This window comes from Ceratotherium simum, chromosome 33, assembly GCF_057802395.1.
Source record: "Ceratotherium simum simum isolate JZ-2026a chromosome 33, ASM5780239v1, whole genome shotgun sequence".
Lineage (NCBI taxonomy): Eukaryota > Metazoa > Chordata > Mammalia > Perissodactyla > Rhinocerotidae > Ceratotherium > Ceratotherium simum.
In genome coordinates, this window is record NC_141932.1 from 23700618 (window position 1) to 23725848 (window position 25231).

General features: G+C 46.8%; 2 protein-coding genes and 1 long non-coding RNA gene across 11 annotated transcripts in view; 1 reads left to right on the forward strand and 2 right to left on the reverse strand.

Moving 5' to 3' along the window:
- SIPA1L3 (signal induced proliferation associated 1 like 3) overlaps window positions 1-1838 on the reverse strand; it is a 238611-nt gene extending 236773 nt beyond the window's left edge. For 4 of the 8 annotated variants that reach the window (XM_087421815.1, XM_087421810.1, XM_087421814.1 and 1 more), the window contains exon 1: window positions 982-1837. The gene's annotated coding sequence lies outside the window, so the exon portion shown is untranslated. Of the gene's footprint in view, window positions 1-981 lie in introns of all 8 variants that reach the window. The other 4 variants (XM_087421816.1, XM_087421811.1, XM_087421808.1 and 1 more) reach the window with 2 other exon arrangements.
- A 4838-nt stretch (window positions 1839-6676) lies between these two features.
- Window positions 6677-17810, forward strand: WDR87 (WD repeat domain 87). Its single transcript, XM_004441477.3, has 5 exons — window positions 6677-6794; window positions 7703-7873; window positions 8255-11136; window positions 11604-11875; window positions 12238-17810. Exons 1-5 carry the CDS (start codon window positions 6720-6722, stop codon window positions 17634-17636), a joined length of 8799 nt encoding a protein of 2932 aa, XP_004441534.2. The 5' UTR covers window positions 6677-6719; the 3' UTR covers window positions 17637-17810.
- Window positions 10117-25231, reverse strand: part of LOC147912890 (uncharacterized) — a 31852-nt gene continuing 16737 nt past the window's right edge. The window contains exons 3-5 of one of the 2 annotated variants that reach the window (XR_015549515.1): window positions 24991-25072; window positions 10865-19929; window positions 10117-10735 (exon numbers count right to left, since the gene is read on the reverse strand). This is a non-coding gene — a long non-coding RNA (uncharacterized LOC147912890). Of the gene's footprint in view, window positions 10736-10864; window positions 19930-24990; window positions 25073-25231 lie in introns of those variants that run through there. The other variant, XR_015549514.1, reaches the window with a different exon arrangement.

Genomic DNA, 25231 nt, shown 5'->3' on the forward strand with positions numbered 1-25231 from the left:
ACAACCCTCTGAGGCTGATACTGTTACCCCACTTCACAAACGAGGAACCTGAGGCTGCAGGAGAGGAAGTCAACTAGACCAATTTTGAGGCTGGTCCACTGGGGAGACGAAGACTACAGCCAGGGCCACCACCCTCAGAGGGTCCCAAGGACGCTGGGAAAACGCTGAATAAATGGTACCATTTATTGAACGCTGACTATGTGCCAGCAGCTGCTCTAAGCACTTTACACGTGGTATTCTCACTGCATCCTCAAAACAACTCTATGAGGTGGCTGCTAGTAAAATCCTAATTTTAGATAGGGAAATCGAGGCACAGAGAGGTGAAGTCAGTTGCCCAAGGTCACACAGCTGGGAAAAGGCAGAGCCTAAATTTGAACCTCAGTCTCTCTTGCCTCCCAAGCCACAGCTCTTAACAAAATAATGTCAGTTAACAGCAGCCTCCTTGCTTTGAGTGCTAACTATGGTCTCGGCTCTTTACATGCACTCTCTCAACTAACCCTATGCAGTCGATAATTCCTTCACCCCATTTCTCGGGAGCTAACAACAGCGCAAACACGTAATAAGTACCTTCTCTCTGCCAAAATCTTTACTCGCCAGATATCAACATCTCAAAAGAATCCCCAGCAAAAGACAGACACTCTTGTTCCCCCGTTTTACCGAAAAGGGAAACAGAGGTTCGGCGCGGTTTCCCTAGATCGCAGCTCCGGAGCGGCAGAGCTAGGACGCGAACCCACTGCAACCCGATTCCCACTCCACGCTCTTCCGCACACCGCCGGGGAGCGCGTCTGGAAAGTTGAGCCGTGCGGGCACGGGTCCGGCCAGGTCCAGAGGGCGCGAGCCCCGGCGCCGCCGCCCCCAACAACCGGTGCCCACACCCGGCCATCCGCCCGGTAGCCTGCCGCGCTGACCCTCGGGGTCCGAATGGACACCGATTCCCCGCCACCCTTGCACGAGGCCGCCTCTGCACCCGGAGCCACATACCTGGGCGTCCCGGCTGCCCGCCCCGCGGGCCCCACGACCGCGGCGTCTGGCCCCGCGCGGCTCGCTGGAGACGCCGCCAGCTCCAGTGGCCCGAGTGACTTCCAGGCTGCCCACTTCCAAGCCGCTTCGCGCGAGGCCTCCCGGGAACTGTAGTTTCGCCCTAGGCGGCAGCAGACTGAAAAAAGCCTGGCGCGCAGGTGCTGCCGGGAGCGGTAGGCGCAGCACCACGCCGCCTTCTGGGAATGGTAGTCCACCTGTCGCCTCTGAGCCGCTCCAGTCTCCCCAGCACTTCCGCAGCCCCGAGGGGTGTGAGGGATGGAGGCGTGTCTTCTGCAGACTCCAACCCGGCTGCCGCGCTCCTCACACCGCGAGGGCGGTTTTTCCCTTTCTCCCAGCCCTGTCCGCCTCCTCCCTTCCTTCTGCGGACCCTCTCTCTCCCTCTCCGCGAGGCGCGAGGTACTTACCCCGAGGGCGCGAGCCTCGGGAGAGGCGGGGACAGCGGAGCAGTGCGCTAGACCCCCAACGAAGGGAGCGGCGGCGGAGGGCGTCTATGCGCGCTCGCGCACGCGCGCTCGCCGGCCAACTCCGGCCTCAATTGCCGCGGGCCCCCGCGGGGAGGACTTTTTTTCCTTTCGAACGAGCGCGCGCGCGGGGTCTCGCGCTGGGCTTGTTTCTGCCGGGCGCGCGCCAGTGCGCACGCGCGCTGTCTCCCCTCGCCTGGGTCAGTCTGCGGCGCGCGGGGCTGGGGGTGCTAACCGCTCTGTCGGCCCAGTCCTCCCGCAGCATCCCCAAAGCCGCTCCGTAGGTGCTCCTTCGAGGGCTGGTCCTGGGTGCCGCCACACACGCCGTCCCTATCTCTTGTCGGGAGTCCTGTCGTCGCAGGTAATAGGCGGACACGCCCTCCTTACCCGCCCACGCGGAGGGCGGGGGCGCCCGAGGGTGTAGGGACTCGGGTCTGGTCGCCTCTGCCCGGCCTAGGCGGCCCCAGAGCTCTGCCTTCGACGGGAGCCTCGTGACTACCCCCCAGGGGGGCTGCCCTGGATGCCCTGTTATCTGCCATTCATTCGTTGATCACACATTCTGACGGTAACTAGTGTTGGTTGAGTACCCAAGGCCTGGGAAATTTTGTTCCAATTTAGTCCACCTGCTGACATAATCAGGGCTCTGACCCTTTTTCAAAAAATAGATGTGCCTCCTACTCCATAGGGGTTACGGAGGGAATTGGCTGGAATTGCAAGGTCCTCTGGTCAAGAAAACCCAGTTAATACCCTTCCCACCTCGTCCTTCCTTCCAAGATGATGCTCAGTAAGACTTGAAGCTGGGAAGCATGCTGTATTTCTTCTTTCTGGGAGATGGCAGAGGGTCATTCGTTTGCTCATTCATTCAACCAAAATGTATCAAGCACCTACTTCATGCCAGGTTGGGTGATTATGGGGACACAACAGACATCAAGACAGATTAGTTTCCTACCCTCAAGGAACTAAGTCCAGTGGGTATCAGACCACCACCAGACAGTGACAATCTGAAGCAGTACTATCTAATAGAAATATAATGCAAGCCACACAGGCAATTTTAAATTTTACATTTAAAAAAGTGAAATTAATTTATTTAACCCAATATATCCAAAATAAGTTATGTTTAATGAAAAAAGATTTACATTGCTTCAATTTTAAATTTTACGTAAAATTAAATAAAATTAAAACTCGGAGGCATTAACAAAGACATTCATTTGTGGCTTGTGGGTTGTCATAGGAAAAGGTTGGAAACTATTAACGTCCGTTAATAGAAGTTTGGATAAATAAATGATAGTTCAGCCACACAGTGGAATACCATGCAGCGGGCAACTGTTGAAAAATGAGACAGAGCTATATGTTTTAATATAAGTAATCTCTAAGGTATATTAAGTAAGACAAAGGTGCAAACATGTATATAGCATACTACCATTTCTATAAGAAAAAGAGTTTTATGCAGAAATAGAAGTATAATGATGTACACCTAAAATTTATACAATGTTATAGACCAATGTTACCACAAAAAAAAAGTATTTTTTATATATACTGTATGCCTGCGTAGGTACAGAACACCTATAGAAAGACACAGCCAGAGTTACCTTTGAGAAAGGGAAACAGAAGGACAGACGATCAGGTGTGAAAAGGTGACTTTCTTTTCATTATATGCTCCTTAGTATGTTTTGAATATTTTTACCATGTCCAGTTTTAAAAGTTGTTTAATTAAATCAAGGTTGATAGCTAAGTCATAGAATCATAGTAAAAATTAAATGAAACAATATTTATAAAATGCCTGGCTACAGCTTTACAACCTAATCCATTCTGGATGCTATTATTACTCCCAGATCACTCTTCCACCCAGTAAAAACCAGCCCACCCTGATAATGTATGTTTGTCAGCCTGGAAAATTGTTTCTTTCCATAAAAAAGTTAAGTGCTTTACAGCCCCAGCCCTCGCTGAGAAGTCAACTGTAAAGCCAGAGTAGCAGTCCCAGGCCCTGGGGACAGACTTGGGCTCCTTATCAGGAATGTCATTCAAAAAACAGAGTAAGCCGAGATGGCCCTCTGGCTTTACAGTCAACTAATTAGGTCCTTTTGATGCCAGCTGGGTTTTCTGTACGCCTGTCCCCAAACGTGAGAGCCAACTGCAAGGCTGTAGGATCCACGCAGGGCCCTGCCTCAAAGTGTGGAGCACACCCTCCATTTGGGTGGCCAGGTCTCCTTGTTATGTGTACTCACAGCACTTTGTTCTTTTCCTTCTTAAAGCTGAATCATTAGCATAATTTAAGTTTGAGAAAATTAAAAGTTGCAGAAAAATTCAAAGAATAGGATAACCCATCACCCAGAATTTCCCACTGTTATCCATTTTATGACTATTTGACGTCTGCCTTCCCTGCGGAACTGTAAGCTCTGTGGGGCAGAACTGTGTCCCCTCACACTCCTATAACAGAGCATATGGAGCCAATGAGTGACCCCAAAGGAGCCCAGGGGCCCAATAGCATCATGGAGTGCAGTGCCCCCGAGAGCACATTCTTTTTATTACAAAGGCAGAGCTTGCGGAATGCTCGCCTTCCATCCCACCACTGTACTTTGGAGTGGACTGCAGCTAAGAAAAAGGATGTAGTGCCAGTGTCAATGCCCAGTCACAGGCCTGGTTCGTCTCCATAGCCAGCAGGACATACCATATATCTCAGTCCCACATACTGACTGCCCTAAGTTGACTGCAGGGCTTGAATTTTCCCATTAGATCATCTCTGGGTTATCCAGATATTAAAAAGTCAAGACCATCGGGATTAAGGCATCTAGAGCTCACTCTGGACTCACTTTAAGGACAGGTAATGGGATCAGGGAATCAAATGTGGGGGGCTTTAGAAGAGCGGTTTCCTCTGAGGGTAACCCAAGGAAGCTGGTGTCTGCGATGGGGGAGAGTGGCAAAAAAATAAACAGAGGTTTGGAGTTTGAAGGTCTTCTTTCTCACTAACCCCCAAAGAATGTGCCCCACTTGTTTTTGTAGGCTGGTCAAGAGAGGTTAGACCCAGAGGAGATATTAGGGACAATGGAAACTGGTGACAGTGACTGGAACAGCAAGTGCAGGGTTACAGGGGAATAGAATGGAAAAAGATATGGCAGGAGGGCAGCATGCAACCTTGGGGAGAGTGGATAGAGAGAGGGGATGCTGACGTCTGACAGCGAGTCCCCAGTTCCCATTAGTGGGTTGTGGGTCAGAGAGCTTCCTTAGCATCAGCTGGCAGAACCTCTTCCTCCTCTGATACAGTGGAAGAATCTTAACAGTGGATTGAATCTTAGTCTTGAATCTGCCCCGTGTAGCCTTGAACAGATCCCTTTCCCTCTCTGAATTCACGTTCTTACATATAATGGAGACGGTGAGATCTGCCTCTCAGAATTCTTCCGAGAACTAATGAAGTGATGGATGTGGAAGCTTTTTTGTGGGCTCTAACCCACTCTACCCATGAGATGATGATGAATCTTGCCTGCTGCTTGTCCCAAGTCCAGCCATCGAGTCTCTGTGGCAACACAGCACCTAGGCTTAGCCATACTGGAGGGCGAGTTCTGCTGACCCTGCCTAAGGAGGCCCAGGCCAAACTGATCTGGAACTCCATTAGCTCTCCAAACCAGTGGTTCACAGACTTTAAGTGTGCACAAGATCAACTGGAGAGCTTGTTAAAACTCAGACTTTGGGGCCCTACCCTCAGTTTCCAATTCAGTAGGTCTGGGGTGGGGCCCAATAATTTGCATTTCTAACAAGCTCCCAGGTGATGCTGATACTGCTGGCCTGGGGATCACACTTTGGGGACCACTTCTTTAAACTGAGGGGCTAGCCTGCTGGTGTAGTGGTTAAGTTCATGTGCTCCACTTCCACGGCCTGGGGCTTGAGGGTTCAGATCCTGGGCATGGACCTACACACCACTCATCAAGCCATGCTGAAGCAGTGTCCTATATCCAAAAAAAAAATGGAGGAAGATTGGCACAGATGTTAGCTCAGGGACAATCTTCCTCAAGCAAAAAATAAATAAATAATTAAAAAAAATAAACTGAAAGTTCATCAGTTTGCCTTCATCTGGCAGGCACAAGGATGGCCTCCATTGCCCTCTGCTGGCCAGATTACAAATTTAGCTGTCATATTCGCAGAGCAAATGAAAAGTACAAAGTATAGGTTGGAAGGAAATAAATACTTGTCTGAGAACCCAACCAGCCTGAAAACAGCAATCATAATTGTTGCTTCAGCGTATACTTAAAAAGGTATTCACAGGAATTATTTGATCTTTGCAACAATCCTGTGAAGTAGCCAAGCCTGGCATTTTCATTTTACAAATGGGGAAAACAAAGCTATCATCAGACCAGTAATGACAGACTCCCTGACAGAGGGGGCTTGTTAAAAGTAGGATTTATTCACAATCCAACCAGGAAAGGTTTGTCCTCATGAAGGCCAAAGAGAAGGGAATGGGGGAGAGGGTGATGAAAGCAGATGGATCACATGTAAGAGCTACTTGATTCCACAAGCCTGGGAACGCCTGCAAGCCCAGATGGCTGGATTCTTTCTCCAGCTGTGCTAGGTGGGGCTGACTCTCTCTCCTGGGCACCCCTTATCTCGATTTCCTATTTCAAGAGTCAGACTTGAATGTCCATAGAATTACCTGGGAAGCTTGTTACAAGTGAAGGTCCCTGAGTCCCATCTCCAAGATTCTGCTTCAGTAGGTCTGGGGGGGGGACCTCGGGTTCTGCATTTGAAGACGTACCCTGTGCCCCAGGAATCCTGGTGCAGGAGGTCAGGAGCCATACTTTGGGGACTTCTAGTCCTCGCAAAATGCTTCTTGACACACCACCACCAGCAAAGAGCTATGATTTGCCTATTCCTTTGTATTCCTTTGTAGCCCCTCTCTGCTTCCCTCACTCAGAATAGCCTACTGGGCTATGACAGCCAATATGAAGAATCCCCAACTGCTTTATTTACCCTGTCCAAGCCTCAGTGTTCCCATCTGTAAAAGGAGGTAGAACCTACCCCGCTGGGCTGTAGTGAGGATTAAATGAGAAGGTATATCTTATGCATAGTTCCTGACATTCAAAAAGTGTTCAATAAACACGAGTTCATGAATCTTATCTTCTGATTCCTAGCTCCTCAAACAGTAGGAGTGGCTAAGAAGGCCTCTTTTTGGATTCCCACAGGTTTTTAAGCAATGGTCCTAAGAAGGACCAGGAGATAATCAAGGCGATGTCTTCCACCAGACTCATTCCCCTGTGGAAGGATTTTAAATACCTCTTAAGTGACATCGTACATAAAAGCCAGGTAATGTATCTGTAGAATATAAGCATGTTATTGGTCTCTATCTATCTTATAGTTATGAACACTTTAGAGGAGCAGAGATTTTCCATGGGCGCAGGAAGCAGGCAGGGTAGACTATAAAGACAGTTGTCACCTTAGTAGGAAGTGGGCCATCAATTTCCAAATGAGTCTAGGGACCTCTTGCAAGGAGGTCCCTAGTGAACACTTTGGAGCATTGTCAGAGGAACCAACCCTCTGGGAAGAGAGATTTTTCTAAAAGAGAAGGGAGAAGGCACCAGACAGAATATCTGTCAACCTCAGTTTTGCTGTGGTTGGCTCTGTGTCAGAGGATCCCAGGGCATGCTTCAGAGCACATGCTCTATCGCTGTGGGATAATATATATGGTAAGTAAATTGTATATATATTATCTTCCTCTGTCAACTCTAAAGGCCAGGTGGGGTGTCCTGAAATTCCTTCTTCGTGTAGTTTTAAGCTTTAAGAACTTAAAGCTGCACCAGCTTTTGGGAGACCCTGTTACATTACATGTGGGTATAAGGCAGTGCGCTTGCCTGGGTAATGTGTTAAATGTGTCTTTTGTGACATATGTACCTTTTAGAGAGAAGGGAGAATGTTAGGGGACACGTAGAGCTAACTTCCTGTGGGGAAGAACATCGCTTTTCCCTGTAGTCACACTAAAATTTGCCAATATAGGCCCTGTGTGGGTTTGGTTCTCCCTTGTGTTGGGGGTTGTGTTACATGCTTGTGAAGTGCAAGCATCCTACAGGTGATAAGTTGTGCTTGTGTGGGTGTAAGAGGAGTGGTCCTTGGGGTTGATGTATGACTCTGGGAACTGCTTCGATTGTGACTTGTGTGAGAATGTCTTTAGTGCATGTGTGTCCTGGTCTCTCAGTTTATGCCATGCCTCTCCCCAGCAAACTTTAGATGACCCAAAGAGTGAGGTAGTTGTGCTGAGTGACCGGTCCCAGATACTGTTCAAAGAGTCTCGCCATCCTCAGAATATGCCGCTCATATGCTATTACTTCAGTGATGCCAACTTCTTTGCCTCCCTCTCTTGGGTGACAGCAGGCACAAAGGAAATACAGGTAAACCTGCCTTGCCTTTCTTCATCTTCTTAGCCCATTCTGCAGGGGCCATGCCTATACAAACTCTCCGCCCAGATTGGCAAAGGAAGATATACCCCTTGAATGGAAGTGACCTGGATCCAGGATTCCCCCTCATCCTTTCTCTAATTATAGTCTCCATATTGAGTAGATTTTATGGTTCCCCTAAAGTAGGCCAAGGTTAGGGAAAGTGTCCCAGGCCTCTTGCTGCTTCTACAATATTTTCAACCACTATAACCAAGAGGTAAAATCTAGAGTCTTCCAATTCCTTCTTAGCACAAGAATAGGGAAAAATAACTGAATATTCTGCCCTTTCCTCTTCTACCATTTTTTCTAGGCAGTTTCCATCTTATTCTCTTCTAGGCTGTAGTATGGATGAAGAGCAAAACTGAGGACATGGTCGAGAAGAGAACATTCTCCATGACCGAACGATTGCCGCCCATCCAGTCCATGGTCCACACAGGTTCCTTTCATATCCTCGTGGCCTACTGTGGTGATCTGCTCCTGCGGCTCTTTGGGGACCACTTTCGGTCATTCAAACCCCTGGGTATAGTGCCCTGCCGCTTTAACATCAACTGCCTCTGCTATGACCCGGAAATGAAGATGCTTCTGTCGGGCATCCTGGGAGCAGTGGTCACCTGGACCATTGAGCGGAGTGGCAGGGGCCTCGTGATGGCCCACACGGTTCCCATGCCTGGCGATGAGCTTGTCCAGGACATCACATTGAATGGCCCCAGTGGCTCCCTCCTAGCCATGTGTGAGACTGTGGTGAGGATGCTTGAGCGCCAGGGCCAGGGCCGGCTGGGAGAGGTGAAGAGGTTCATGTCCACCACCAGTGGCTCCTCGATCACCTGCTGCTTCACCTGTTTTGATCAGGGCTTTCTCTATGCTGGAAACAAGACTGGGGAAATCCAAGTATGGAGCCTCGGTTGGGGCCAGTCTCTCCACAGTTTCAAGGCCCATTCCTCATCAGTGATTTGTATCCGCAGCCGGCCAGAAGCCCACACCCTGCTAACAGCTGGCAAGGAAGGCTTAATCAAGGAGTGGAACCTGACGTCAGGGAACCTGCTGCGGCGGCTAGAACTTGGCGAGGAACTGTATCGACTCCAGTTTATCGACAGCAGTACTTTCTTCTGCCAGACTACCCATACTTTCTCCGTGTGCTCTCTGCCCTGCTTCTACAGCCTCTTCAATGTCTGTGGCTCTGCTCCCCAGCAGCTGCGTCGCGTCCGCTGCGGTGATAACTGGTTCCGGATCCTGTGCACTACGGAGGATGGCTTGTTGCGCTTTGTGTCCCCACTAACAGGGGATCTTCTGGTTCTCACCTGGCCCTTCTCCATCCTGGACCGGGCAATGGATTGGGCCTATGACCCAGATAAAGAGGAGCTCTTTGTAGCAACAGGCAGCTCAGAGGTGCTAGTATTTGACACAACCCGCAGCCCTTGCCCGGCCAAGTATCTCTTATGCACCTCACCGGATTCTCAGGACTTGGTTCAATGCCTGGCTTACGGGCATTTCCACCTGGGTCGGGGTCTAGAAGGACTAATGTTCTCCGGACACCAGAGCGGTGCGATAAGAGTGCTTTCCCAGCACAGCTGCGCCCGAATAGAGAAATTCATGCACTTTGGGGCTGTACTGGCACTTTCCACACTGCCTGGAGGGTTTTTTGGCGGCCGAGAAAACTCTTTGCTCTGTTCCTATGGAATGGATGACTATGTGCACCTATCAGAAACTCTGCTTGAGGGGATCAGAGTACGTCTGCGGCCCCTCGCCAGCATTCTCAGCAGCTGTCACCTAAACCACCTGATCCTCTTGCCCAAGGCTGTGGGTGCCATCACGGAGACTAACTGCCTGCGTCTCTGGAAGTTCCATGATTTTGTGTCCTCTGAGTCACAGAAAGGCTCGATGTTCATAGAGACATTGCCTCTGCACCAGTGTGCCATCATGTCCTTTGACGTCTGCCTGTCCTTGAGTCTTTTTGTCACAAGTAGTAGTGACGGCTCTGTCCGCATCTGGAACTTCCATGGGAGGCTTGTAGCCATGCTGGACTCATCACTGCACTTTGGCCCAGTCTGCTTTGCAAATGACCGGGGCGACCTGCTTGTGACTTTCAACCAGAGTCTTTATCTGGTGTCCTGTTTAAAACTGCTTCCCCCAGCCATGCTGGTTCGCCTTTCCTTTATAAGCATGACAGATGAAGTGCTAGAAACTCCTAAGCCTTTCATACCAAGCTTCTTCTTCTCCTTTGAGACCATGTTTGTGCCCAAGTATATCTACCTTGGACAAGGGCAACAGGAATTAGTGGGTCTGGAGAGCCTTGTCAATAAGCGGGCCATTGCCTTTGACCATACCGTGCCACACGTCATAGAAGAAGATGAGCAAGGGAGCTCCACGTTACTGGCTGCCTCCAGACACGATTCTTTGCATAAGGAGGAAACTGATTGGATGCAAGTGAGCAAACCTCGTCATGCCCAGTATGTAGTTCCTCCCCAACTACAGCTGACTACCTGGGATGGACTCAACCCCTATCAGATATTGCGATACTACTTTGGTCAGGGGCGGAAATGGCTCCTTGCTCCTGATTGCTACATCCCCAACTCAGTGATTCGTGCCCGTCTTTGGCCAGAGGGCAGCCCAATATACCTACAGTGCAACCTGCACTCACCCATGCGGGAATTGGAATGGGACAAGTCTCAACAGTTCTTCTTCTGGCACAGTAGGGTAAGAGCTATAAGTGATGTAGGACAATATCCACAGGAAAAAGAGGATGAAGACTTCATAGAAACGAGACTGTCCAGGGATGTAACCTACAATGTCCTTATAGACTCAGCAAACCGCAGTTGGCTGGGAAGAAAGATGAGTGAAATAGCTATTAATAGCCTGATTGAGACAATCCTCAACATTATGATCTATGCTTCTCCATTGAGGTACCAATGCTGTATTGGTGTGCTCGGGCAAATCTTTGCCTCTTACCAGGTGTCTCCAGCCTTGCGTTCTGAAGTGGCCCATCGTCTGCTGGATGATACAACCCATTCCAATCCACTGATCCGAGAGCTAGCCTGGGAAGGACTGAAGCATCTAGGAATGATTACTCATCTCTTTGCCATGCCACTGGCCCAAGGATTAATGGACAAGGATGAAAGAGTGAGGAATAAGGCGCTGAGCCTCATGGCTGAGACTGGAATCAACTCTAAGACCTCACTCTTACACTTGATCCAGAACCGAGAGACCTTCCAGGAGATGCAGTAAGTTCTTTGTGCCTTCTTCAATTCTTTACTAGCTTCTAATTTTCTTCTCCCCTTCCCCATTTGCCCTTCCTTTGCTTCGCCATCTCTTCATCCCTGTTCACTAGCTCTTCCTGCCCTTTTTCCTTGTTCATAGTCTTTTTCCATTCCTCGACTATCCTACCATCCCCTGACTGCTCATTCCTTTCTCCTTTTCTCCTATCCCTGTCCATCCCCTACCTCTTCAAGTTCCCCTTTCCATCCTTTTATCCTACCCCTGCAGCCCCCACACGATCACTCCATTCATTGCCATCTTGGCTTCGTGGACTTTTTCTTTCTTCTTGACCATGCTTTACCTCTACATCCACTGCCTGTCTCTGTTGGCCACTTTGCCAAGCCCCCTACCTGTTCCACCACAGCTCTTTCCTTCTCATTCTCCCTCTGGTCCCTGATTCAGCATGGTCTTCCCTCTCCTTTGACTTTCACAGGCAGGAAATGATTGGGGAGGAATCCCTGGACCATCTGCTGGGGATGCGGGCCACAGATCTCCAAATCCTTCATACTAAAGTGGAGCAGCACTTGGAGGAAAACCTGACCTTGTCACAGGGAGTTGGAAAGCCTGCTTTTTCTTTAGATGTCTCAAGGCCTTCTGAACTTACATCCCTTTCCAAGCAAGTTGATACAGTTCCTGAAGAATCTGAAGGTGCCATCAAGCCTGGCAAAGGCCAAAGACGAGGCCGAGCAGGAAGCAAAAGGCCAAGTAAGTATGGGGTGATCTGGTTCATGCCTCAGGGTCCCTAAGAAGCAAGGTAGTTAGGGCTAAAGTAGGTCAAGAGATATCAGGTAGGAATAGAGAAAAGTGGAAAGATCTTTTCACAGAAAAGAACCTTCCTAGAAAAACCCACCCAAACTCAGGGAGACTCTGAGGCCTTTCTCTCTAGGGTTTGGGGGGTGGGGCACTGGGAATAAAGCAAGGAGATTGCCTTTTTTTTCAAAGGCCTCAGCCCCCTCTGTTGCTATTTCTTTTATGGCAGTTCCTCTTAGTTCATACCGGATGTTGGGAAGGGTTTCATTGAAGCCTCCCATGCTTTACTTATCTACATGTCCTGATTTTCCCTGCAGTCCGAAAATGGTTGCGGGGCCTCAAGAAGATAAAAGAGGCTGACACAGAGCCAGCTCCCTTAAAGGGTGAACCTGAGCAGAGTGAAGCTGCACTCAGTGAGGTGGAGGATGCAGCCATCTATTCTTCCAAGTCTTCAGTCCTCAGTGTGCTAAAGATTTCAAAAGATGCTGAACAACAACCTCCAGAGAAAGATGCCTCAAAGGATCAAATTGCATTGACCCTAAAGATGCTGAGGAAAATACGTGACAAAACAGGCAAGAAAACAACAGTTCGAAAACCCATAAAGAGGCGCAAGAAGAAGACAAAAGAAGCTAAAGTTGTAACTGAGGAACCTCCGTCTCCTGTAAAGGAAGAACCAGTTGTGAAGAAGATGAAGGCCAAAGGGCGCGGTGCCTCTGGAGCGCCTGGCCTCAGGACTGCCTCTGGAGATGGCTCCTCATGGCGGGATGATCTGTGTCGTCTTATGACCCTGAGGATATCTGGTTCTCAAACACAAATGTCAGAAGCTCTAAACACTGAGCTAGTGACCTTGGCTCAGGAGGTGCTGGCAGATCAGCACCCCAGCTGGGACCTCTTTCAGGAGATCTGCCCCCTGTTGAAGAAAGAAAGTGAGGTTCTGCTGGAGGACCTTGAGTGGGAGGCAGCCTGGTCAGAGGAGAAACCAATTTTCATTCACGAAGGAGCAATTAGAGAGGACATGGTGATCAGAGAGATGGAAGAGATACCAGAGGAGCAAAAGCAAGTGCAAAAGGAAGCAAGGGACATGCAGGACTTGCAGGAAACCCAGGTGATTTTCAAAAAAGGCAAGAGAAAGAGAGTTATCTTTTTAGAACCAGGCGACCTAACCAAGGGAAAACAAATATCGAAGAAGGAAGAGAAGCAATCCTCTAAGAAGCCCTCTAAGCAAGAGAGGAAAGCAGTCCAGCAGGAAGTCAAAGTGGATAAAAAGGAGAGGAAAATGTACAAAGGAGAGAGGGATGTGACTGAGGAAGTGGGAGAAAAGGCCATACTGGAGCGGAAAGTGGTTGATCAAGAAAGAAGACCAGTTAAGGATGAGAGGAAGCTGTCCTGGCAGGAGCGGAAGAGGTCCTGGGATCAGTGGAAGCAGGCCTCCAGTGAGACAAGGACATCCTGGGGTGAAGGGAAGGAGGCTTGGGACAGGAGGCATCTTGAGGAAGAGGAGAAACTGCAAGAGGACAAAAAGAAGCTATTCCCAGTTGAGGAAAAGCTGTATGGGGACGAGAGGAAGCGGAGATGGGATGAGTGGGAACAGGACCAGGAAAAAACGTTGTCAGCCAGGTCCAGAGATCAACTGCTTGAGGATGAGGAGGAATTGACCTTGGCGGAAGAAGGATTGTCTCAGGAAGAAGAAGAAGAGCGGGTGACAGAAGAGCAGAGACAGATCCAGAAAGAACGTAAACAGGCCTGGGTCGACAAGAAAAGAGCCCAAGCTAGAAGAAAACGAGCCCAAGAGGAGAGGAAGTTGGCACAACAGGAAGAGAAGCTGGCACAAGAAGAGATAAAACTGGCCCAGGAAGAGAAGGAACTGGCCAGAGAGTACGGGAAACTGGCTCAGAGAGATAGGAAAATGGTCCAGGCAGAGAGGAAGTTTGTTCGGAAAGAGGAAAATCTGGCCCAAAGAGGGGAGAAGCTAAGCCAGGAAGCAGAGAAATTGGCCCAGAAAAAGAAGCAACTGGCCAAGAAATTGGAGAAACTGGCTCAAGAAGAAGAGAAAATAGCAAAGAAAGGAGGGAAGCTGGCTGAGGTAAAAAATATATTGGCCCAGAAAGTGGAAAAACTGGCCCAGAAGGAGCAAGATATGGCATCGCAAGAAATGGAACTAGCCCAGGAACTGGAGGAGCTAGCATGGGAAGAGGAGGAACTGGCCCGGAAGGAAGAGGAACTGAATCAGGAAGAGGAAGAACTGGGTGAGAAAGAGGAGGAGGGACTGGCTCAGGAAGAGAAGACACTGGCCTGGAAAGAAGAGGAACTGGCTGAGGAAGAGAAAAAATTGGTCCAGGAAGAAGAGCTGCTGATCCAGGAAGAGAAGAAACTGGCCCAGGACAAGGAAAAACTGCGTGAGGAAGAGGAAAGGCTTGCCCAGAAAAGGGAGCAATTGATGGAGAATAAGGAAAAACGGGTCCAGGAAGAAGAGCTGCTGATCCAGGAAGAGAAGAAACTGGCCCAGGACAAGGAAAAACTGCGTGAAGAAGAGGAAAGACTTGCCCAGAAAAGGGAGAAATTGATGGAAAACAAGGAAAAACTGGCCCAAGAAAGAGAAAAACTGGTCCAGAACAAGGAGGCACTCACAAAGAATAAAATACTAGCCCGGAGGGGGAAGACTCTGGCTCAGGAGAAGGAGAATCTGGCTCAGAGGAAAGAGAACCTACTCCAGGTCAAACAAAACCTCACCCAGGACAGAAACAAATTAGTCCAAGTAAAAGAGAAACTGGACGTATACAAGAATAAACTGACACAGATGGAAGAGAAGATTATGGAGGGAAAGAAGAAACTTTTCCAGAAGAAGGAAAAACAGGCTGATGCAGAGAAAAAACTGACCCAAGAAGAGGAAAGTCTGGCTGAGAAACAGCACAAACTAGGCCAGGACAAAATGAAATTAGCTGTGGAGAGCAGGGCAGTATTTCAAGAACTGCAGCTTCTCAGAGGAGAGTGGGATGTTACTAAGGAAGAAAAGGCATTGGACGTGGAAATGAAGAAACTAGCTCAGGAGAAGGTGAGACTAGCTGAGAGGAAGGAAACTCTCTCCAAGGGAGAGCTTCAAGAAACCTCAAGAAAGAAAAAACCAACTAAGGATGAACTAGAACTAATTAAGAGGAAATTGTCACTAGAGGAGAAGATCCTGGTATTTGAAGACAGGGTACTGGCCACAGAGCAAAGGGACATTGCCAAAGGAAAACTGGAGTTTATTAGAGGAGGGAGAGTCTATGCCCAGGAAGAAAGGAAGCTAGCCAAGGTAATAAGGAAGTTGGCTAAAGAAAGCAAGGGCATTTCCAAGGAACCATCAAAAGTGAGCAGCAAAGTCTTGAAGGTACTTCAAAACCTTACCAAAAAAGAAAGGAAACTAACCCAGGAAGAAATACAGATGACAAAATTAAAGAGATCACTTTTCTTTATGGAAAGGAAATTGAGCAAGGAACAGCATACACTTGATGCCAAAGAGTGGGGTTTTTCTGAGGAAGAATCAGAAATAACCGAAGATGAGAAGAAACTGGCTAAACAGCAGAGAAAACTGGCCAAGGAGATGAGGAGAATGATAAAGAAAGAGAAACAAATGACTGAGGAAGAAAGCAGATTGGCCAGGCAACAGAGAGAAGTCATAGAGGAAGAAGAGGAAGAAGTGACAGAGGAAGAGGAGGTAATGCCGTTCCTTAAACAAAGGTCAAGAAAGAGGAGAATGGACATGAGACAGGAAGAGTTTCCCCGTCAAGGGGATAAGGTGGAAAGAGAAGAGAGCTTTTATGAAGAAATGGAAAGCCTGTTAGATGAAGTAGAGCGAGACAGTTTGTCTGAGGAGGAGAAAGAGGAAGAGGAGGAGGAAGAGAAGGAAGAAGACAAGGAGGAAGAGCAGGAGGAGGAAGAGGATGAAGAGGAGAAGGAGGAGAAGGAAGGGAAGGAGAAGAAGAAGGAGAAGAAGAAGGTTCAGGAGCAGGAAGTGTTTGAGGAGAAGGAAGCCATCATGAGGGAGGAACAGATAGAAAGTTTGAGCGATAAAGAAACAGAAGAAGAGGAGAGAAGCTCATTGGAGGAAGAGGTAGACAAGGAAAAAGAGATCTTAAAAAAAGAAAAACTATTTAAGTTACAAGAGGGGAGAAGAAAGGACCTAAGAGAAAGAGGCACAGTCCCTTCTATTAGAAAAAGAATCCCTGAGGTCAGAGGCAGTCCTATAAAACTGGGAGTTCTGAAAAGCCCTTCCAGGAAACTTATCTCAATAGCTCTGGGGAGGGAAGAGAAAAGACCAGTGCCAGTGCCTACGAAACAAATATCCTGGGAAGACAAGGCTACAGTACTTGAGACGTCCAAGATATTCCCAGAGCCAAGGTTTGTAGATAAACAAGGAGAACTGTTGAAGAAACATAAGCCCACACCTCCACAAGTTATGGGTACAGTTTTGGAGTCCCAAGAGCCAGACTTAAAGACCCCATATTTATCCCACATATTGAGGAAGACCATGGAAGCTCAGAAACTCCAGGGCAAACCAGTAGGGGCCAAGTGGCAGTGGCTTTTGCAGCATCATCCATCTCTGCTGGCACAGACCGAGGTGCAATTACCTGTGCCCCACATCCTGGCTGAGGAAATATACGCAGAGGTAAGCCTCTCAGATGTTGAGTGGCTTCACCATGTCCTAGAACGGATGGAGGCAGGAGAACAGATTTCCAGGGATAGTTTCCACAGATTGTGCCAGCTCCTCAAAGACCTCACCTCAAAGGGAAACTTAGAATGGATGCATCTGGCCATCCTTGAAGCCATAGTGTACCGCCATAGGCAGGTCCTAGAATCACGAAGCACAGGTGTCTCAAAACTCAGTAAGGAGCCCATGGGTCCAAAACACCTGAAAGTGATCCCTCCTATAAAAGGAAAGGAAAAGGAAAGCTCACTAAAACCTTTGGCTGTCCCCACACCAAAGTTGCCATTAGCTACAAAAAGGATTCCAGACCCAAAGGCTATAAATTGGCATCTTCTGGGAGAGCCTTACAGGAGTGCTTGGGCAGAGCAGATATCCAGTGCTCTCAAGGAGATGGAGATACAACACTTTTATCCTAACGCAAGAGACATTCCTACAGGTGCCCGTGCCTCTGTGGAAAAACAAACACTAGCACTGATGTTTCAAAAGGACTTCTGGGCTTTTAAGGATAGGGGCAGGTTTCCCAAATTGCCCAAGTTGAAGAAGAAGACACAGCCCATCTCCAAGAAAAAGGAAGAGGTGCCCCAATGGGAGACATTTGTGGCACTGTACCATGTTTTGCGGATGTTACAGGAGCGATATGCAAAAGACAGTGCTGCTTGGATGGAACAGTTCTGCCACCTCATGGACCTGTACCAACTTAAGTCGCCCCGAATCCAGAGGCTGCTACAGGAGCTGCTCCTGAGAGGGGAACCCCAGTCCCAAGAGCCCATCTACAAAGAGGCCCTAAAGACCATGGAGCTAGTTCCCGGGGAGCGGTTGTTCTACCGCTTGTTTTGTGGTGGCTCTCATATCCATAGAGGTCCTCTGGAGTTCCAGGAGGTGGTGTCCCTCCCAGGGCAGAACAATGTGCGTACCGTGCTTCCCATGGGCATTGCCCACTATGGGATCTTAGAACTGGCCTGGAAGAGCCTGCCCCAGGCTGACATTCACCTCACCAAGGAATTTCCCCTCATCGTTGCTCCTACCCCCTAATTTGAGACTGACTGGAGGTCAAGATTTTTCATTCCCACCTGGACAAAGGCCTTGTTCTCAGAATCTAGACCTTTATCTCTAGGGCCCACACAGAGGTAGGGCCAGGCCAAAGCCCTCTCCCTACCCTGCTCCAGAAGCCAGCTTTTATATGTGGAATAAAGAGGAAGTTCTCATTTGCAACAAGCACTGTGATGTGTCCCTTTTCCTCAAGCTGCTTCTCCAGAAAGGTAGCCAGAGAGACCAGATACTCACATACTCCTGAGAGTGGGAAAACTTCCTGAAAGCCAGTGGTGCTCACCCTATGGAGGCCTTCAGGCAAAAGAGACAGTCGTTGTCCTCTTCCTTCCTTGCCTCCCACCTTCCTCCCCTAAAGACTATAGGAAGGAAAGCACCTGGCACAGAAATGAATGTATATTTGGCATTAATATAAGAGGCATTGATATAGTGGAAAGAAAATTAATTTTAGAATCAGAAGACTGAGTATTTTGCCCCTTAGTTTTTGGGGATACACAGTGGAGTCAGACTCTATTTCCCTGATCATAGCTCTGCATGCTGATGACTTGGGTCCCAAACAGCAGGTGTGGTGGGTATTGAGGAGACCCTCACAGTAAAGGGAAAAGCTTCAACAAGTTCTAGCCAGTACCACCTCGTGACCTCATTACTGGACGGCACTAAGGGATGAGGCCATTTGAGGTTAAAGCAGAAAGAAAGGGAGGGAGGCCTATGTCTTTTACTTCCTTTGCCAACACCTGGAGATGGGGTCTGGGGAGGATGACAGAATGAAAATTTGGAAGATGAAGTGTAAGCTCAAATATGTCCCACAACTGTCTAGGGACTTGTGATCCTTCCCTCTAGCAATTAAGGAGACAAGAGTTAAAGGGAAAGGGGTAGCAAAATGGAGGAAGTTGTCACTGCCAGTAATCGTGTTCCTTCCCTGATCTCCTTTCCCCACCATGGAGACCTCAGAACTGCCTCTTTCCAGGTAAGCTGAGCCTTCCAATAGCTTCTAGCAAGTAGCCCATCTATGCCATTTGCCACCCCCTATCCCATCCTTGCCTTTGTTATTCTATTCCTTCCACCTGAGTTTGCTTTTGTGGGGAAGCCAGGGATCCAGGGCAAGAGAACATTCTGAGAGGTTGGATTCACCATGGAGGCCAATGGCAATGAGAGCTCTGGGTGTGTAGTTGGGCTCTTCCATGTCAGACTACATATCAGGTCACATGGAGTATATGAGAGCAATGTTCTGGGGACAGGAAGCCTCAAAAAGGATGATTGACTCAACAGCTGGGCAAGGCAGCAGAAGTAAAGATGGCTCAGCTGGTTCTGCAGCCTTGACTTGAATCATTTCTCTGTTTACGTGTCTGTGTCAAAAAGGGGATAGTGCACAAATTACAAATATCAGGCATGAAAGAGGGGACATCACTACAGATCCGACATTAAAAGGATAAAGACTACTATGAACAACTCTATGCCCATAAATTTGACAACATACATGAAATGGGACAAATTCCTCAAAAGACCCAGAAAAGGAATAGCAATATCTATCTAATTCATTTTGCAGGATATCTGTGGGTCCTCTGGTCAAAAACAAACAAACAAAACAGAGTGACAAAAAAATAGTCTAACTGTTGTGGTCCTAGAGTCAGGTTCCTGTCCATGGATGGCTCTCCAGGGAGCCTCAAAACCTTGGTACTGGCTGTGACAACCCTGATATCCTCTTATCTTTGCCAGAAAGGCAGAGAGCAGGACTTGTTTGTATTTTCTCCTCAGTATGAAAAATTTCAATCACAAAAGTAGAAGAAAGTATGATAATGAACTCCCAAATCCCCATCACCTAGATTTAATTATAAACATCTTGCATAAATGCTTCATCTGTTTTTTTCTTTGATGAGGTATTTTAAAATAAATCCCAGACATCATATTTCAACCCTAAATACTTTGAAACTCATCTCTAAAAAATAAAATCTCACATACTGATTTCACATCTAACAAAATAATAATTCCTTAATATCATCCAATACTCTATGCAAATTTCCCTGGTTGTCCCCCCAAAAGCCCTTTTTATACTTAATTTGCTTGAATCAGACTTCAAACAAGGTCTATATGCAGCATTTGATTGTTATGCTTCCTAAGACTCTTAAACATTTACACTCTCCTCAGTTTTTTTGCGCCATTGATTTGTTGAAGACACTGAATCAGTTATCCTATAGATTTCTCCATGTTTTGGATTTTTCTGATAGAGCAGAGTTTTGCAACTTGAGGTCTGGATGTGCTTTGAGGGTCCATGAAGCTTCTGAAATTAGATGAAAAAGAATTGTTGGTATGTGCCAGGTACTTTCTCCCTCCCGCCACCCTCACCTCCTGGGAAAAACTCTGTAGCTTTCCTCAGATTCTGAGGAAGTCTTGGACACCAACGTGTTACATCACCACTTAAGGAGACAGCAGAGACACATGGGCTTGAGCACAGACATTGCCAATCATCAGTTGAATGACCTTCAGCCAGTACCTTCCCCTCACTGGCCCTAGATTTCTGATTTTTGAAGGGATAGTTATACTTCAGACCTCTCCAGGATATTAGAAAGGGTTTTCATCCCCTGATCCTTCTCCTAGAATGTGTGCTCAGAATAGTGTGAGAGACTTTCCCTACTGTGCACTGCTCCCAACTGCTCTGAACCAGGAAACACACAATAGGGAGTTGACCTTGGGTAAGACCTCAAAGGGAGGAGGATCTTACATTTCCTGGAAGAATATTACATGCTCATACTAAGGTGAGTGAATAAAAAACACTAGACTTAGATTAGGAAATGACCCTGACAGCACACAGAAACTCCTAGATGGCTTGGCTCTGAGGACTGAGCCCTGGAGGTTTAGAAGAGGGAAACATAAAGGGGAACTGTCAAGGAGATTGAGAAGGAGCAGCCAGGAAGGTAAGCAAAGAGCCATTCAAGAGTGATGCCCAGAATTCAAAAAGACACATTTCAAGAAAGTGGGAGAGGGCCGGCCCTGTGGCTTAGCGGTTAAGTGCGCGCGCTCCGCTGCTGGCGGCCCGGGTTCGGATCCCTGGCGCGCAGTGACGCACCGCTTCTCCGGCCATGCTGAGGCCACGTCCCACATGCAGCAACTAGAAGGATGTGCAGCTATGACATACAACTATCTACTAGGGCTTTGGGGGAAAAAAAATAAATAAAATTATTAAAAAAAGAAAAAAAGTGGGAGAGATAACCTGCGTCGGATACTGTTGATGGGTCAAGTAAGAGAAAGACTAAGGATTGACCACTGGAAGTGGCAAACTAGATGTAATTGGTAACCTTGACGAATGCATTTTAGTGGAGTTGTGGGATAGACAGCCTGACTAGAGTGGGTTTAAGAGAGAATGGAATGAAAGGAATGGACTCATTGGGGTTTTTTGTTTTCTTACTTTTTATTTGGAAATCACTTCAAATTTACAAAAAATTGCAAAAATAAAATAATTCAATAAACCTTTTTACCCTTATTCAGATACACACACACACACACACACACACACACAGAAAGAGAGAGAGTGATAAAGCAATTGAGGTAAAATGTTAACAAGAGTTGAGTGTGTGTTGTGTAGATGATATATAATATTTGTCTGAACTATTTGAGGTAAGTTACATATAACACTTCAGTGTGTATTTCCTAAGAATAGGGATATTCTCTTACATAACCTCTGTACAGTTATCAACTTCATAAATTTACACTGATACACTACTTTAATCTGCCATCCATGTTCCAATTCCAACATTCTCAGCTGACCTAATGTCCTTTATGGCATGCTTTCCCTTCTGTTAAAGGAGTTGAAGTCCTTTTGTGACTTTTTGAAGTCAGGTCTAGAGTCAGGTATTGCATTTATTTGTCACGTCTCTTTAACGTCCTTTAATCTGGAGCACTTCCACAGCCTTTATTTGCCTTTCATAATATTGCCACTTTTTTATTGGGGTAAAATATACATAACATGAAGTTTATACCATTTTAACTGCTTTTAAGTGTGCAGTTCTGTGGCATTAACTACATTCATATTCTTGTGCAACCATCACCATCTTCCATCTCCAGAACTTTTTCATCTTCCCCAACTGAAACTCTGTCCCCATTAAACACTAATTCCCCATTTCCTCCTCCCCTCAGTCCTTGGCAACCACCATTGTACTTTCTGTCTCTTGGATTTTGACTATAACATTGCCATTTTTGAAAAATATAGTCACACACACTTAGCTGAATGTTTCTTGTTTTGGGTTTGTCTGGTGTTTCCTCATGAATAGACTAAAGTTATGCATTCTTGAGCAGAATATTGTAGAGGTGACACTGTGTCCTTCTAGGGTATCACTACTGGAGCAGATATGTCCATCTACCCCTCATTGGTGAAGTTAATTTTGATCACTTGGTCAATGTGTAGCCCAATTTCTCCACTATATTTTATTGTTTATCCTCTTCCTCTGCACTAATAAGCTGTATGTGAGGAGACACTCTTAAGACAAATATTCTGCTCCTCATCAAAATTTCTCCTTAGATTGGGCATCCATTGATGATTCTTGGTTGATCTAATCATCATCACCATGGCTGCAAGATGATTTTCCGACTCCAGCATTCCCTCCATATTTTCTAGGCAGCCCTCAGCCTTTTGTATCCCTGTGCCATGCTCCCATCGTTTGTTTTTTAGCACTTCATCACTTTCTGGTATAACAAGATATTCCAGGCTCATCCTGCAACCCCCCTTCTCCAGCTCTGAAATTAGCTATTTCTCTGGGGAGACCTGGTTCCTCTTAAAGGGGAATGGTATTAGAGACTATTGTGAGTCGAATTGTGTCCCCCAGAAAGATATGTTGAAGTCCTAACTTGCAGTATCTGTGAACGTGACCTTATCTGGAAATAGGGTCTTCGCAGATGTAATCAAGTTAAGACGCGGTCATACTGGCTTACAGTAGACCCTAAATCCAATGACTGGTGTCCTTATAAGGAGAGGGAGATTTGGAGACACACAGATACACAGGGAAGAAGGCCATGTGACGACAGAGGCAGAGACTGGAATGATGCAACTACAAGCAAAGGAACACTAAGGACTGCCAGCAGCCACTAGAAGCTAGGAGAGAGGCATGGAACAGATTCACCCTCAGAGCCTCCCGAAGGAACCACCCCTGCCGACACCCTGATTTTGGATTTCCGACACCTGAGCTGTGAGAGAATAAATTTCTGTTGTTTTAAGCCACCCAGTTTTGTGGTAATGTGTTATGGCAGCCCTAGGAAACAATTCAGATCTGAGCACTCAATGTGCTCATTGCTACTGGGGTAACTTTGTTTCAAGGTCCTTCAGCAGGTACAGCTAGGGAAATATATGTACGTACATATACACATATACATACAATACATACATGCACTTGCATATAAACATGCTTATATACATACATATACATATTTTAGAGATCATGAATTCACACCAATACTTTCTTTCTTTTTTTTTTTATTTATTATTTTTTGTGTGTGTGTGAGGAAGATCAGCCCTGAGCTAACATCCATACTAATCCTCTTCTTTTTGCTGAGGAAGACTGGCTCTGAGCTAACATCTATTGCCAATCCTCCTCCTTTTTTTTTTGTCCCCCAAAGCCTCAGTAGATAGTTGTATGTCATAGTTATACATCCTTCTAGTTGCTGTATGTGGGACACGGTCTCAGCATGGCCGGAGAAGCGGTGCATCGGTGCGCGCCTGGGATCCGAACCCAGGCCGCCAGTAGCGGAGCGCCCACACTTAATCGCTAAGCCATGGGGCTGGTCCGCCACACCAATACTTTCAATTTCAATCCATCCCCATACGGTTCTTTGTTGTCTGCCCCTATTCATATTTGTATGTCCTTCTTTCCACAGTGAGTACCCTGACTCCCAAAAACAATAAACATGTTTATTCAAGTCTATGATGCATTTAAAATAGTTTCAGAATTGTTTTGCTCATACAACTACAATAAATCAATCTATTAAAAAGAGTTGAGGGGGGCTGACCTGGTGGTGTAGTGGTTAAGTTTGTGTGCTCTGTTTCTGGCGGCCTGGGGTTCACAGGTTCAGATCCCAGGCGCGGGCCTACACACCACTTATCAAGCCACGCTGTGGCAGGCGTCCCACATAAAGTAGAGGAAGATGGGCATGGATGTTAGCCCAGGGCCAATCTTCCTCAGCAAAAAAGAGGATTGGCAACAGGTGTTAGCTCAGGGCTAATTTTCCTCACACACAACCGTTGAGGAATTGTTTGCAATTCTTTTCCCATACACACCCCACTCTGCCCAAGACTGAAGGTATTTGTCAAGTACTGTGCACATAAGATTCTTGGACTAGTTCTCCCTCCCTCTCTTCTTCTTCTTTTTTTTTTGTGAGGAAGATCAGCCCTGAGCTAACATCCATGCCAATCCTCCTCTTTTTTTTGCTGAGGAAGACCAGCCTTGAGCTAACATCTATTGCCAATCCTCCTCCATTTTATTCCCCTTTTTCTCGCCAAGGCCCCAGGAGATAGTTGTATGTCATAGTTGCAAATCCTGCTAGTTGCTGTATGTGGGACGCCTCCTCAGCATGGCCAGACGAGTGGTGCATTGGTGCGTGCCCAAGATCCAAACCCAGGCTGCCAGTAGCGGAGCGCGCGCACTTAACCGCTAAGCCACGGAGCCGGCCCCCGCCCTCTCTTCTTTCTTTCCTTCCTTCCTTTTTCCTTTAGGGTTATGTTATTCATTTGAAATACAATTAGGTTCAATTCTGACAGTTTACTTTCAGTTATAGGATTCCCTCCCTTCCAATTATTCTTAATTTATTTTTTGCTTGAATATGCATGATGTTAGCATGCTTTCAAAAGTCAACAGTACAGTAAAAAATTATGTATGAACAAAACAGAAATATCAATAAAGAGATAAATAACCTAAAAAGAAATGCTGAAAAGGAAAATAACTGAAATGAAAAATTCACCAGAAAGATTCAAAGGCAGATTTAAGCAGGCAGAAGAAAGAATCAGCAAACTTGAGGATAGGACAATGGAAAGTATCAAATCTGAGGAACAGAAATAAAGATTGAAGAAAAGTGAACAAAACCTAAGGGACCTGTGAGACACCAACAAGCAGTCCATCATATGCATTGTAGGAGTCCCAGAGGAGAAAAGGAAAGAAAGAGAATATTTGAAGAAATAATAGCTGAAAACTTCCCAAATTTGATGAAAGACATGAATATAAATATCCAAGTTCAACAACCTCCAAGAAGGATGAACTCAAAGAGACCCACACCAAGACACGTTATAATCAAAGTTTCAAAAGACAAAGACAAAGAGAGAATCTTGAAAGCAGCAAGAGAGAAGCAAATCATCACATACATGAGATCCTCAGTAAGATTATCAGCAGATTTCTCATCAGAAACTTGAGACCACAGAGCAGTGAGATGATGTATTCCAAATGCTAAAAGAAAAAAAGGTCAACAAAGAATCTTATATCCAGCAAAACTGTCCTTCAAAAGTGAGGGAGAAATTAACACATTCCCAGATAAACAAAAGCTGAGGGAGTTCATTACTACTATACCTGCCCTGCAAGACATGCTCAAGGGAGTCCTGCAAGGTG

What these genes read in the sequence shown, in the direction of transcription:
- WDR87 (XM_004441477.3), top strand. Translation starts at nt 6,720, where the DNA reads ATGTCTTCCACCAGACTCATTCCCCTGTGGAAGGATTTTAAATACCTC. An exon ending in ACATCGTACATAAAAGCCAG is followed by an intron (nt 6,795 to 7,702) that starts GTAATGTATCTG and finishes GCCTCTCCCCAG; the next exon opens with CAAACTTTAGATGACCCAAA. An exon ending in GAGACCTTCCAGGAGATGCA is followed by an intron (nt 11,137 to 11,603) that starts GTAAGTTCTTTG and finishes TGACTTTCACAG; the next exon opens with GCAGGAAATGATTGGGGAGG.